This window comes from Pseudophryne corroboree, chromosome 4, assembly GCF_028390025.1.
Source record: "Pseudophryne corroboree isolate aPseCor3 chromosome 4, aPseCor3.hap2, whole genome shotgun sequence".
NCBI lineage: Eukaryota > Metazoa > Chordata > Amphibia > Anura > Myobatrachidae > Pseudophryne > Pseudophryne corroboree.
The window spans coordinates 428,466,401-428,482,358 of record NC_086447.1 but is presented as its reverse complement, the minus strand read 5'-3'; the positions used below and the strand labels follow the sequence as shown (position 1 = coordinate 428,482,358).

Here is a 15,958-nt window from a genome sequence, read left to right as displayed (position 1 = left end):
GGCCCCACAGGGGGCGACATTACATTTATCGGCATCTGCTCTGCCATCACATAAGCCTCCTCATCAAACGTGTCGTCACAGCCGTACCGACACACACACAGGGAATGCTCTGACTGAGGACAGGACCCCACACAGCCCTTTGGGGAGACAGAGAGTATGCCAGCACACACCAGAGCGCTATATAATTTTGGGATTAACACTATATTGAGTGAATTTTTCCCAATAGCTGCTTGTATATACAATATTGCGCCTACATTTTGTGCCCCCCCTCTCTTTTTAACCCTTTGAGCCTGAAAACTACAGGGGAGAGCCTGGGGAGCTGTCTTCCAGCTGCACTGTGAAGAGAAAATGGCTCCAGTGTGCTGAGGGAGAAGCCCCGTCCCTTTTTCAACTGACTTTCTCCCGCTTTTTCTGTAATACTGGCAGGGGTAATTTTACATCTATATAGCCTCTAGGACTATATATGATGTAGATTTGCCAGCCAAGGTGTCATATATTGCCCTCAGGGCGCCCCCCCCAGCGCCCTGCACCCTCAGTGACCGGAGTGTGAAGTGTGCATGAGGAGCAATGGCGCACAGCTGCAGTGCTGTGCGCTACCTTGGTGAAGACCGAAGTCTTTTGCCGCCGATTTTCCGGACCTCTTCTTGCTTCTGGCTCTGTAAGGGGGACGGCGGCGCGGCTCCGGGAACGAACACCAAGGCCAGTTCCATGCGGTCGATCCCTCTGGAGCTAATGGTGTCCAGTAGCCTAAGAAGCCCAAGCTAGCTGCAAGCAGGTAGGTTCGCTTCTTCTCCCCTTAGTCCCTCGATGCAGTGAGCCTGTTGCCAGCAGGTCTCACTGTAAAATAAAAAACCTAAAATAAACTTTCTTTCTAGGAGCTCAGGAGAGCCCCTAGTGTGCATCCAGCTCGGCCGGGCACAGAAATCTAACTGAGGTCTGGAGGAGGGTCATGGTGGGAGGAGCCAGTGCACACCAGATAGTACCTAATCTTTCTTTTAGAGTGCCCAGTCTCCTGCGGAGCCCGTCTATTCCCCATGGTCCTTACGGAGTTCCCAGCATCCACTAGGACGTCAGAGAAAAATTGTAAAGCTGGGTACACACAAAACGATATGTCGTCCAATCCAGCATATCGTACTGACACATCGTCTAGTGTACCCACTATATTGCTGGTGATGTATGCAGGACCATGGAAGACACTGCATGGCCGCCGCTTTCGGCAAGTGTGTATGCACTATCCTGGTACCCTGCTGGGTCCCATCGTGTGCGATGTCGCTGGGAACACACATTGATGGGGCAGATGTATTAAGCCTGGAGAAGGCATAAAGAATTGATAAAGCAGTGATATCTGCAAGGTGATAACGCACCAGACAATAAGCTCATAACTGTCAATTTACATATTAGAGCTGATTGGCTGGTGCATTATCACCTTGCACTTATCACTGGTTTATCACTTCCCCAGACTTAATACCTCAGCCCCAATGATTGAATATGTAGTGTGTACCCAGCTTTACGTGGTATAAACTAAGGGGGTAGTTTAAATCTGATCATAGATGTGCTAAATTTAGCACATCTATGATCATTTACCTCTGATATGCGGGAAGATGTCCAGCACAGGGATAGTCCGCCCCACATGTCAGGCCCTACCCCCCCCCCCCCCCCCCCGCATAGGCGCAAAAGCATTGCACATAGGCGATTCTTTTGCACCTGGCGAGTAACTCCCTGCGCGCTGGCAGTCTGCTACTCGCCGTGTCCTGGGTCGCAGCGGCTGCGTGTGACATCACACAGCTGCGGCGGCCTGCCCCCCCCAACGGTCCGGACATGCCTGCAGGCGTCAATCAGGCAACGCAGGCGTCAATCAGGCAGAGACGATCGCAGTCCTGAGATGCTGATAGTATCTCACTGGGCTCCCAGGGTGCGCACGTGCAGTGCGGCCACTGCGCGTGCACACTCCAGCAAGGGCTTCAGTCTACGATCGCTTGCGCGATCCAGTCTGAATTAGCCCCTAAGCTTGAAATAAATTGTACATAATTGAACCGTTATTGTATATAAAATAAACATTTAACGTTGCCATAAATTGTGCAAGCTTTCACAATATAAGCGAAAACATTAGGCCAGCCAATACTTTTAAAAACAAACTGAATATTGTATTTTTGTGATAATACACTGTCACATTTTAATGTCACTGTATACTGCATACAACTGTGGGCGTCAATTAAAGAATTACCTTCAAAACTAAAAATCAGGGGCTTTCCGTGAATGTGAAGTTATGTAGTGTGTTTATGAAAAGAGTGAGGGACTTTTTTCCTCGTCTTCTCTAGTGCTGGGCGGAGGGATACCATAGTCAGTGAGAGCCGATCCCTCTCTGGCTTGTTGTTTCCTCCTCCCTCCGCCTGGTTTTACATGGTGGAGAGCGGAGGCTTCTCTTTCTCCTTCCTGCTCCAGACCCTGACAGCTCCAGGGGCAGGGCCCGGGGATCCGCTCCGGCGGCGGTGGCGGGAGTAGGCAGTAGTGAAATCAAAGGAGGAGGAGGGGGGGATACTCAGCCACCCCAACATGTCCTCCTCCAGCAGCCAGCACAGCACCGAGCTCAAATCCGGTATGTGCGACCTCACAGCAGCAGCACCCCCACCCCCCAATAAAGCATATGTACGGCTGTGTGCGGCGGAGGATGCTGCTGCTGCTGCGTGTGTCCCTCACCCTCTCTTTCTGTGTCTTACAGAGCTATATTTCCTCGTTGCCAGATTCCTGGAAGATGGACCCTGCCAGGAGGCAGCTCAGGTATAAAGCTAAGGAAAGGGGGTGGTCCCCCCTCATTCCGCCCCAGTCCTGTGCTAACCCCCCAGTATCTGTGCCCAGGTGGGTTTCGGGGTTCGGGACATGTTGTGACCCTCTGCTCTCTCTTCCCAGGTCCTGATCCGAGAGGTGGAAAAGAAAGAGGTGAGCGGGGACCCGGAATTGGGGAGTGGGTAACTTCAGAGCCCCCCTATACTGTGTACTGAGCACCGTGCCCCCCTGCTGCCACATCGCTGCCCCCCCTGGAGGGCTCATGCCGAGCCCTTGCTCACAAGACAACATGAGAATGGCAAGGCTCGCAGCCTCCCGCACCCTCCCCCTCCCAGCCAGGCAGCACCTAACGGGGGGCGTGGGAGCCATGTAGGAGTATTGGGGGGCTGCGGGGTGATGTGGTGCCCCGGCTATCACACCCCCTGGCAGTATGGGGGTCGGTGGGCAGCTGGCTGTGGGGCTGCAGTGGGGAGCTCCGGGAGGGAGAGGGGCAGGGACGCTCAGGCACACCAGCATGGACGCTGCAGCCAGAAAGCTCACCAAACAGCAATATAAATATAAGTAGTTAGAGATGCGCCCTGACCAGGCTGCGTGCTGCTGACAGACCCCTCGCCCTGTCTTTCTCTTGCAGCTGCTGCCGAAAAGGGCGGACTGGACGGGCAAGGAGCACCCCAGGACCTACCAGAATTTGGTGAGACTTTCCTACCGCTCAGGAAAGTTTTTTTATTACCTTATATTTTCGCACAGTGAAATAAAATTGAATTTCCCGCATTTTTTTTTGTACTTGCCACTGATGTATGGTGCATGCACTAAGTCTGGCAGTGGGGTTATCGGGCGGCGTGAGGCTTTGCGCTGGAGCCTCTAGCACTGTTGGCTGGAGGCTACTTTCGGGGTGACCGGTATTTACCTTTTTGTAGAGTCAGGTAAATGCCATGTTAATATGCTAGAAATAAAAGAGACGTCATAGATGTTGTGCAGCAGCGAGGGGATGGAGGCGGGACCTGCGTGAAGCCTTGGAAGCAGGAGGGGGAGGAGGACGGAGGGCCTCCTCCTTCTGCTCTGTGCTCACTGCTCTGCCCCAGGCACATCTCACATCACTGCAAGCATGGCAAACACTAGTTATTTCAGCTAAAAAAGGCCTCAGCTGACCAGGAATGCAGCTATTTATTGTGATATACTCCTTATTAGTTTTGCTGTAAGTAGACTGCTTGCATATGCATTGTTTTTAACATGACATGCCGTGGTTGTGTAGTATTTCTTCACTAGGCAAATATTAGCTTAGGTTGTCGTTATGTGAATGTCGAGTATGTCATTTGGCATTAGTTTACATTGTGAAGTCAAAGGGTTAATCCTGATTTGTTTTAATACGTTGCCATTTTGTGGTCCATCACTATCTTGGTATTTAGAACAGAACAGTTTTTCATGTCGGTTTGTTGCCTTATTTGTCTGTGTAAGTGACAGGCTAATGTAATTGTTACAATAGTAGCTTTGATTTCAGTGTTTGTTTACTATTACAGTGGTAGTATAACACATTTCTTAAATGTTTTACATCTGCTTTGTTCTCACAATGGTGTCAATTCAATTTGCTGACAATTGAATAGCGCCGGGAATTAGCTGCCGGCGCTGTTCAATACAGCACCGTGTGACACTTAATTGTCGGGAATTCCGACAAAAGTGCTGGCATGTGGCCGGCGCGAGGATGATTCTGTAGGGAATTGGCATTGTGATGGGCAGTTAAGTCGGAGAATGCCCAGTCTCCCAACAAATCAACCTGTTAAGTCTGGGGGAACGGGCATTCGCCAACTTAACATGAACAGAATTGAATAGCGACACAAGCTAATTCCCGGCGCTATTCAACTGTCGGCAAATTGAATTGACCCCAATATGAAATGTTTCTTTTCTTCCGTTTTAGGGGGTTGGGATGTACAGCTTTTCCACAAAAATTATTCTTATGTGTATGCATACATAATGGTCTAATAATTTTCTTTACTTGTGTCACTTACAGTATGTACTCTTAACTGGTAACTGTTATTTTCTTTACCTTTGTAAGTGTGTATTGCCACCTCGCTATTTACAGTACTTTGGCAACTGATGCCTTTATAAATAAAAGATTTTAATACCTGAAGATAAGTGTTATATGAATACAAAATATTCACTGAAGCAGATTTAGGATTTCATTTCCTTGTTACATCAAGGTTCAGTTATTTGCATGCTTAGGTTATTTGTAATCACTAGAGGGTGGTAGACTAAAAGCTGTTTTCAAAGAGAATATTTTAAGACTTGGACAACTGGACAGCCCTCTGTAAAAGTATTCTATTAGAATCTATCTGTAATTGTCCATTTTTGAATGACTTTAACTTACTAACTTATCAATGACGTGGAAGTGTAAAATAAATTGCTTTTGTTTTCCCACTATTCGCTACAGCCATGTGGTATGGAGTTTTTTTAATTTATTTTTTTGAGAGCATTATTTGTTGGTGTTGAAAAGAACACAAGTGAGCGAAATCGGTGTACTTTAAACCATGTATTTTGCAAAGGTCTTCAGAGGACTAAGTAGTCACATGAGGTTGGAATACCCATTACAAGGACAATTACTTAGAATTTTTTAAAGGTTAATTGGTTTACTGACTTTCTAAGCCCTACATGACCAGGGTCCTAGGTACCTGTAGCAGCTTCAGATTCCGTACTGCCCCGCTCAATTACTGCAATTTGTAGATTAATTACTTCTAGCATTATCTAGAATCTCCCATAATTCCTCTGCGTGTTGCGCTTTTAGCCATGCAGCGCTGACTCTATGGGGCTGATTCAATTGTTTTACCCTGTGGATACAACCAGGGGGCGCAAAACAGAGCAATTCCGTTGTTGCTCCATTTAGGCACCTAGTAGCTGCAGGGCTGACATTTTTTGTCGCAGCCTAATGATGTGACAGAAAAAAATGTGTGGAAACTCTGCGTTTTGGGCTAAATGGGGGTTTAGATGGCCAAAGCAGGGAGTTTAGAAGGTTTTAGACTCCTAAATCTGGTCTGTTTGGGCTTGACATGCGCGATGTGCATGGGCGCCCAAACACAATTGGATTGTGACAATTGTTTGGGTGTCTAATTTTTAGATGGCCAAAACAATTGAATCGGCTCCAGTGGAACTCTCTTCCCCGCACAATTTGAGAGGACCCCACTCTAGAATCCTTAATAAACATACTCAAGACTGTACTGTTCACTCAAGCATTTGCTTAAGGGCCCTACACACTGCACGATAGTAATGAAAGATATGAACGATCTCGTTCATTAATGAACGAGATACCGCTCATATCTTTCAGTGTGGAGGCACCAGCGATGAAAGATGCGCGGCCCCGCGCTCGTTCATCGCTGGTGGCCTGTGCATGCAGGCCAATATGGACGATCTCGTCCATATTTGCCTGCACTTCTATGGAGCCGAGTGACGAAGAGAGTGAAGAAACTTCACTCCACATGTCACTACCCACCCTGCCGCCGGGTCGGCCGTATCTGCCGTCAGGCAGCTCGGCGGTGGATCGCTCAATGTGTAGGGCCCTTTAGCTATTACACTGAAAGATATGAACGATCCTATTCAGTAATGAACAAGATATTGTTCATATCTTTTCAGTGTGTATGCACCAACGATGAATGATGTGCGGGCCTGCACTCGTTCATCGTTGGTGTCAGCTCGTTTATGCCTGCAAGCCAATATGGACAATATTGTCCATATTAGCATGCAGGGCTACGGGTGGAGTGAAGAAACTTTAACTGAACCGCTATTTGGGGTGGAAAAAAAATTACAGAGCAATGTGGCTGAATTGGTAAATATGAGCCACATATTTCAAAACTCTATTGTGTTAACACATAGTGGGTACCTATACAGTGTGTTCTCCTAGTGGTCAATGGACTCTGTTTGCTGACCTGCTTTAAATGCAGGTGTAAACTTGCACAGGTGCAAGCCTGAATGCAGATGAGTTCAGATTCAGAGAATAGTATCTCCATTTATCCTTTATTGGACAAAGTGTAACTGAATGACCTTTTGAAAGTCCCAATAGTCACTCCTCTGAGATGAACGTGTGTTTTTGTGTAATTAGGCAGCATTCATTTGTGTGTCTTGGAGCACTACACTTTGTTTGTTTTAAAGAATTTGTTCCATTAAGGTCCATACACACTAGACGATGTCGCTCTATGAGCGTTGTCGTCTAGTGTTTCCCCTCCCGGGCGGTCGGCGGCCGCCCATACACACTGATTGATATGACCGCTCATATAACTCGGGGACGTCACACAGATGCCGTGCATGCAGCTCCTGGACGACAGTCCATATCGAGCTTGCATGCACTGCTGACAGTGGCAATGGTTGTCGACACGTGGGGCCGCGCATCAGTAGTCTCTGTCTGCATACACACTTGCCGATAAAATGAGCGACATTGCTCAGGAAGGGGGGAGAATGAGCGACGTTGCTCATTTTATCGGCAAGTGTGTATGGGCCTTTTAGGGTTTGTTACTTGTTTGTGATTAACTTTAGCACTTTCCAGTTTCTGAATTGCTCATTGCTAAAAAAAATTCCGTGACGGTGTGTGTATATGTATATATGTGTGTATATGTATATATATGTGTGTGTATATGTATGTTCTCACTTAACGGAAAAATGTCACCTGCATCGGTGCCTTCATAAAAATTGTAGATACGCTCCCAAACAATGCTGCACTCTGGTTCACCTTCACAAATAAGAACGGGTGTGGACTCCCATGTAGATATCAACGTTTCAATATTTATATTGTCATCAGGATACAAACACCATCATACCTTTTATGGAGAACCATAACCACGTGAATGCCGGCGTCGGGTGTGGGACCGCTCACCCGCCCTGTTCCCGCGCTGAAAAAAAGACGTCATAGACCCGCATCTCATGCTTCCCGTATACAATCACCATAGCAACAGGTCAACCTTGAAACAAACAAGCATAGGGAGATTCAGACAATACTGTCTATATTCAAAACGTACTCTGAGCACCAACAAACTAAAATCATAAAAAGATCTAACACATCAGTATATTAACGTAATGCTGCATAGGCAAGATTTTCGTTTAACCCTTTTGGAGCAATCACATTAAGACGGTGAATCCATTGCGCCTCGCAGCGCAATAATTGTAAAGGTCTATTGCCCCCTCTAATGCTTACGGGACCGTATCAATCATGCGGTACCGGAGACTATTAAGGGGATGTTTAAATAATGCAAAATGCCGGGCAACAGGCTGATCACTTGTCCTAGACGCAATAGCTACCCGTATAGCTGCTCTGTGGTTGCCCATACGTTCTTTAAATTTACTCTGTCTTGCCGATATACGACAGACCACATGGGCACACAATTTGATATATAACGAACGTAGAGTTACATGTAAAGTAATGCCTAATAGAGAACTGTTTTCCCTAATGGGGATGGAAAAAAACATCTCCCGTAAGGAGGAACTGACATGTAGTGCAGGTGCATTTAAAGCACCCCACACGAGTGTTAGATGAAAACATAGTTTTTCTGTTAGTGCGTGCCGTAGTTAGGGTCTTTATTAATGAATCTTTCAAATTTCTGCCCCTCGAAAAACTGGGCATTAACTCCCAATCCTTAAGATGTAGTTTATCATCACTCTGAATGATAGGCCATAATTTTTTTGCTTTATTTATAATGACCGGTGACATATCATTATAACAGCTCACCCAAGGGAGTTTGTTCTTTATACCCTTAGGAATTGTGCTTTCCCCTCTATGTAATAACTTTGTACGATCAAGCTTTAAAACTTTGTCTTTACATTCAAGTAATTAAGCTTATAGCCCCGTTCAGAATTTTTTTTTATTCATAACATCTAATTGCTCCTCCGCAGTCTGTCTATCATCATTGATCCTCACCACTCTGATCATTTGAGAATATGGCAAACAGTTTTTCTCTATCGTCCTAGTGGATGCTGGGGTTCCTGAAAGGACCATGGGGAATAGCGGCTCCGCAGGAGACAGGGCACAAAAGTAAAGCTTTCCGATCAGGTGGTGTGCACTGGCTCCTCCCCCTATGACCCTCCTCCAAGCCAGTTAGATTTTTGTGCCCGGCCGAGAAGGGTGCAATCTAGGTGGCTCTCCTAAAGAGCTGCTTAGAAAAGTTTAGCTTAGGTTTTTTATTTTACAGTGAGTCCTGCTGGCAACAGGATCACTGCAACGAGGGACTTAGGGGAGAAGAAGTGAACTCACCTGCGTGCAGGATGGATTGGCTTCTTGGCTACTGGACATCAGCTCCAGAGGGACGATCACAGGTACAGCCTGGATGGTCACCGGAGCCTTGCCGCCGGCCCCCTTGCAGATGCTGAAGTAAGAAGAGGTCCAGAATCGGCGGCAGAAGACTCCTCAGTCTTCTAAAGGTAGCGCACAGCACTGCAGCTGTGCGCCATTTTCCTCTCAGCACACTTCACACGGCAGTCACTGAGGGTGCAGGGCGCTGGGAGGGGGGCGCCCTGGGAGGCAAATGAATACCTATTTTGGCTAAAAATACCTCACATATAGCCTCCGGAGGCTATATGGAGATATTTAACCCCTGCCAGAATCCGTTAAGAGCGGGAGACGAGGCCGCCGAAAAAGGGGCGGGGCCTATCTCCTCAGCACACAGCGCCATTTTCCCTCACAGAAAGGCTGGAGGGAAGGCTCCCAGGCTCTCCCCTGCACTGCACTACAGAAACAGGGTTAAAACAGAGAGGGGGGGCACTAATTTGGCGTTAGAAATATATAAAAAAGATGCTATAAGGGAAAACACTTATATAAGGTTGTCCCTATATAATTATAGCGTTTTTGGTGTGTGCTGGTAAACTCTCCCTCTGTCTCTCCAAAGGGCTAGTGGGTCCTGTCCTCTATCAGAGCATTCCCTGTGTGTGTGCTGTGTGTCGGTACGTGTGTGTCGACATGTATGAGGACGATGTTGGTGAGGAGGCGGAGCAATTGCCTGTAATGGTGATGTCACTCTCTAGGGAGTCGACACCGGAATGGATGGCTTATTTAGGGAATTACGTGATAATGTCAACACGCTGCAAGGTCGGTTGACGACATGAGACGGCCGACAAACAATTAGTACCGGTCCAGACGTCTCAAAAACACCGTCAGGGGTTTTAAAACGCCCGTTTACTTTAGTCGGTCGACACAGACACAGACAGGGACACTGAATCCAGTGTCGACGGTGAATAAACAAACGTATTCCTTATTAGGGCCACACGTTAAAGGCAATGAAGGAGGTGTTACATATTTCTGATACTACAAGTACCACAAAAGAGGGTATTATGTGGGATGTGAAAAAACTACCGTAGTTTTTCCTGAATCAGATAAATTAAATAAAGTGTGTGATGATGCGTGGGTTCCCCCCGATAGAAAATTATGGGCGGTATACCCTTTCCCGCCAGAAGTTAGGGCGCGTTGGGAAACACCCCTTAGGGTGGATAAGGCGCTCACACGCTTATCAAAACTAGTGGCGGTACCGTCTATAGATAGGGCCGTCCTCAAGGACCAGCTGACAGGAGGCTGGAAAATATCAAAAAAAAGTATATACACACATACTGGTGTTATACTGCGACCAGCGATCGCCTCAGCCTGGATGTGCAGAGCTGGGGTGGCTTGGTCGGATTCCCTGACTAAAAATATTGATACCCTTGACAGGGACAGTATTTTATTGACTATAGAGCATTTAAAGGATGCATTTCTATATATGCGAGATGCACAGAGGGATATTTGCACTCTGGCATCAAGAGTAAATGCGATGTCCATATCTGCCAGAAGATGTTATGGACACGACAGTGGTCAGGTGATGCAGATTCCAAACGGCACAAAGGTGTATTGCCGTATAAAGGAAGAGGAGTTATTTGGGGTCGGTCCATCGGACCTGGTGGCCACGGCAACTGCTGGAAAATCCGCCGTTTTTACCCTAAGTCACATCTCTGCAGAAAAAGACACCGTCTTTTCAGCCTCAGTCCTTTCGTCCCTATAAGATCATATCTGCCCAGGGATAGAGGAAAGGGAAGAAGACTGCAGCAGGCAGCCCATTCCCAGGAACAGAAGCGTTCCACCGCTTCTGACAAGTTCTCAGCATGGCGCTGAGACCGTACAGGACCCCTGGATCCTACAAGTAGTATCCCAGGGGTACAGATTGGAATGTCGAGATGGTTCCCCTTCGCAGGCTCCTGAAGTCTGTTTTACCAAGGTCTCCCTCCGACAAGGAGGCAGTATGGGAAAAAATTCACAAGCTGTATTCCCAGCAGGTGATAATTAAATTACCCCTCCTACTACAAGAAAAGGGGTATTATTCCACACTATATTGTGGTACTGAAGCCAGAAGGCTAGGTGAGACTTATTCTAAAAATTTTTTTGAACACTTACAAAGGTTCAAATCAAGATGGAGTCACTCAGAGCAGTGATAACGAACCAGGAAGAAGGGGACTATATAGTGTCCCGGGACATCAGGGATGCTTACCTCTATGTCCCAAATTTGCCCTTCTCACTAAGGGTACCTCAGGTTCGTGGTGCAGAACTGTCACTATCAGTTTCAGACGCTGCCGTTTGGATTGTCCACGGCACCCCGGGTCTTTACCAAGGTAATGGCCGAAATGATGATTCTTCTTCGAAGAAAAGGCGTCTTAATTATCCCTTACTTGGACGATCTCCTGATAAGGGCATAGTCCAGGGAACAGTTGGAGGTCGGAGTAGCACTATCTCGGATACTGCTACAACAGCACGGGTGGATTCTAAATATTCCAAAATCGCAGCTGATCCCGACGACACGTCTGCTGTGCCTAGGGATGATTCTGGACACAGTCCAGAAAAAGGTGTTTCTCCCGGAAGAGAAAGCCAGGGAGTTATCCGAGCTAGTCAGGAACCTCCTAAAAACAGTGCATCATTGCACAAGGGTCCTGGTAAAAATGGTGGCTTCCTACGAAGCAATTCCATTCGGCAGATTTCACGCAAGAACTTTTCAGTGGGATCTGCTGGACAAATGGTCCGGATCGCATCTTCAGATGCATCAGCGGATAACCCTATATCCAAGGACAAGGGTGTCTCTCCTGTGGTGGTTACAGAGTGCTCATCTTCTAGAGGGCCGCAGATTCGGCATTCAGGATTGGATGCTGGTGACCACGGAGCCCAGCCCGAGAGGCTGGGGAGCAGTCACACAAGGAAAAAATTTCCAGGGAGTGTGATCAAGTCTGGAGACTTTTCTCCACATAAATATACTGGAGCTAAGGGTAAATTTATAATGCTCTAAGCTTAGCAAGACCTCTGCTTCAAGGTCAGCCGGTATTGATCCAGTGGGAAAAACATCACGGCAGTCGCCCACGTAAACAGACAGGGCGACACAAGAAGCAGGAGGGCAATGGCAAAAACTGCAAGGACTTTTCGCTGGGCGGAAAATCATGTGATAGCACTGTCAGCAGTGTTTCATCCCGGGAATGGAAACTGGGAAGCAGACTTCCTCAGCAGGCACGACCTCCACCCGGGAGAGTGGAAACTTCATCGGGAAGTTTTTTCCACATGATTGTAAACCGTTGGGAAATACCAAAGGTGGACATGATGGCGTCCCGTCTGAACAAAAAACGGGACAGGTATTGCGCCAGGTCAAGAGACCCTCAGGCAATAGCTGTGGACGTTATGGTAACACCGTGGGTGTACCAGTCGGTGTATGTGTTCCCTCCTCTGCTTCTCATACCTAAGGTGCTGAGAATTATAAGACGTAGAGGAGTAAGAACTATACTCATGGCTCCGGATTGGCCAAGAAGGACTTGGTACCCGGAACTTCAAGAGATGCTTACAGAGGTCTTATGGCCTCTGCCGCTAAGAAGGGACTTGCTTCAGCAAGTACCATGTCTGTTCCAAGACTTACCGCAGCTGCGTTTGTCGGCATGGCGGTGGAAAGCCGGATCCTAAGGGAAAAAGGCATTCCGGAAGAGGTCATTCCTACCCTGGTCAAAGCCAGAAAGGAGGTGACCGCACAACATTATCACCACATGTGGCGAAAATATGTTGCGTGGTGTGAGGCCAGGAAGGCCCCACAAAGAAATTTCAACTCGGTCGTTTCCTGCATTTCCTGCAAACAGGAGTGTCTATGGGCCTCAAATTGGGGTCCATTAAGGTTCAAATTTCGGCCCTGTCGATTTTCTTCCAGAAAGAATTGGCTTCAGTTCCTGAAGTCCAGAAGTTTGTCAAGGGAGTATTGCATATACATCCCCCTTTTGTGCCTCCAGTGGCACTGTGGGATCTCAACGTAGTTCTGGGATTCCTCAAATCACATTGGTTTAAAACCAGTCAAATCTGTGGATTTGAAGCATCTCACATGAAAAGTGACCATGCTCTTGGCCCTGGCCTGGACCAGGCGAGTGTCAAATTGGTGTTTTTTTCTCAAAAAAGCCCATATCTGTTTGTCCATTCGGACAGGGCAGAGCTGCGGACTCGTCCCCAGTTCTCTCCCTAAGGTGGTGTCAGTGTTTCACCTGAACCAGCTTATTGTGGTGCCTTGCACCTACTAGGGACTTGGAGGACTCCAAGTTGCTAGATGTTGTCAGGGCCCTGAAAATATGTTCCAGGACGGCTGGAGTCAGGAAAACTGACTTGCTGTTATCCTGTATGCACCCAACAAACTGGGTGCTCTTGCTTCTAAGCAGACTATTGCTAGTTGGATGTGTAATACAATTCAGCTTGCACATTCTGTGGCAGGCCTGCCACAGCCAAAATATGTAAATGCCCATTCCACAAGGAAGGTGGGCTCATCTTGGGCGGCTGCCCGAGGGGTCTCGGCTTTACAACCTTGCCGAGCAGCTACTTGGTCAGGGGCAAACACGTTTGCTAAATTCTACAAATTTGATACCCTGGCTAAGGAGGACCTGGAGTTCTCTCATTCGGTGCTGCAGAGTCATCCGCACTCTCCCGCCCGTTTGGGAGCTTTGGTATAATCCCCATGGTCCTTTCAGGAACCCCAGCATCCACTAGGACGATAGAGAAAATAAGAATTTACTTACCGATAATTCTATTTCTCGGAGTCCGTAGTGGATGCTGGGCGCCCATCCCAAGTGCGGATTATCTGCAATACTTGTACATAGTTACAAAAATCGGGTTATTATTGTTGTGAGCCATCTTTTCAGAGGCTCCGCTGTTATCATACTGTTAACTGGGTTTAGATCACAAGTTGTACGGTGTGATTGGTGTGGCTGGTATGAGTCTTACCCGGGATTCAAAATTCCTCCCTTATTGTGTACGCTCGTCCGGGCACAGTACCTAACTGGCTTGGAGGAGGGTCATAGGGGGAGGAGCCAGTGCACACCACCTGATCGGAAAGCTTTACTTTTGTGCCCTGTCTCCTGCGGAGCCGCTATTCCCCATGGTCCTTTCAGGAACCCCAGCATCCACTACGGACTCCGAGAAATAGAATTATCGGTAAGTAAATTCTTATTATCAATGGTTTGGGGTGGCAACTTTGCGGTTTTAATAGCATGTTCCTATCGGTTTCCTTTGTGAAGAGCTTGGTGTGCAAACGTTTATCTTTAATAGATATATTCACATCCAGAAAGTTGATGTTATCGCGGCTATGACTATAAGTAAATTTGATCGGATTTTCCGAATTATTGTGCAAATCAATAGCCCCCGTTAATACCTGCACATCCCCTCTCCACAAAAGAAATAGGTAGTCTATGTACCTAACGAACATGAGGATCTTTGAAGAAAGAGCCTCGTCTGAGAAGAATACTAATTGCTCAATAAGGAACATGACAACATTTGCATACGACTGGGCCATCGAGCTCCCCATCGCACATCCTTTTGTCTGCAAATAAAATCTATCATATAAAAAGAAATTATTAGGCAAAACATTTGCAAAATCAATTCAATCACCTCATTAGAGTAATCACTTTTAGTCTGCAACAATGTTTTATGCGCTTATAACCCCAAGGTATGCGGGATAGATGTATAGAGACTAACGACATCTATCCCTACCAAACAACAATCAGGAATCTCTGTGAAAGCACTTAACAGAGTGAGAAAAGATGTGGTATCAAGCAAGAAAGTTGTTTGCAATTTTATCAGCGGCTGTAAGAGAGAGTAAAAAAAAAGTTGCTACAGGCTGAAATAATGACCCACGGGCCGACACAATAAGGCGGCCCGGGGGTGGATTTACCCCTTTATGAACTTTGGTGATGGTATAAAAAATCGGTACCAGTGGGAATTTAGGATATAGAATTTTTCTAATATCAGATATGAAATGCATATCACATGCTAACTGTAACAATTGGAACAACTCTCTCTTTTACAAACATTAGTCGGATCTTTAGGCAATAATTGATATGTATTAACATCACTTAGTTGGCGCATTACCTCCCTATCATATTCCAACAGATCCTGCAGAACTATACCTCCGCCTTTATCTGCTTGGCGAATTACTAACGATCTATTAGAGCTCAGTGTTTTCAATGCCTGACGTTCTGCCACAGACAAATTAGGATGTGTTGGAATATGTAAGGACATCACTTCATCAACCTCCTGGTCCAGTAATCTAAAAAAGGTTTTTGTACTAGCGTTACTAGAAACTGGATCAAAGTGGGAGCGTGGACCGAACTTTCTTAATTGAAGTGGAATATCCGATTTAGATCCTATCTTGGACCCATTTTCATTACCAAAAAACTATTTTAATCGAATACTTCTGGCCAGTTCTTGCTTTTCCATAGCCCATGGTAAATCTTTAAATCCCACAGAGGGAACAAACGACAGTCCTTTTGATAGTAAACTAACTTCACCTTTAGAAAGTTCGTAAGAAGACAAATTGAAAATTAAGTCTTTTTGGCAAGGGGTGGGCGACCTACCCACCCTCTGCCTTTGACTGCCTCCCCCGCTGTGTGAATTTCCTCTTTCTCCTTGGGTGAACCCCCGTTGCGCTGCCCAGGCACGCGCCCCTAAAGGGGTAGCGAGCTAAAATGCGTGAAAAGTAACCCGTTTGAGCGCCCGTACAGGACTTAGCCCGGTAACAGGGACAATTGAATATCACTCCATGATCTGCCGTTGCTTTAGACTGGAGATTGGGTGCGATTAAACAATTAAATTACCCCCTTAGTATTCAATACTCCCTTTGATGGTACCAAATCGCTCGTTTTTTTGCCGCCCTGATACTTATTTCAGTGTCATTTGCTGATG

General features: G+C 46.8%; 1 protein-coding gene across 2 annotated transcripts in view; it reads left to right on the top strand.

Annotated features, from left to right (window-relative positions):
• Positions 1–2,371: 2,371 nt before the first annotated feature.
• PHIP (pleckstrin homology domain interacting protein) overlaps positions 2,372–15,958 on the top strand; it is a 546,843-nt gene continuing 533,256 nt past the window's right edge. For both annotated transcript variants that reach the window (XM_063916855.1, XM_063916854.1), the window contains exons 1-4: positions 2,372–2,596; positions 2,720–2,778; positions 2,908–2,937; positions 3,416–3,475. In XM_063916855.1, coding sequence (XP_063772925.1) covers positions 2,554–2,596; positions 2,720–2,778; positions 2,908–2,937; positions 3,416–3,475 — 192 coding nt within the window. In that variant the 5' untranslated portion in view covers positions 2,372–2,553. The remainder of the gene's footprint in view (positions 2,597–2,719; positions 2,779–2,907; positions 2,938–3,415; positions 3,476–15,958) is intronic.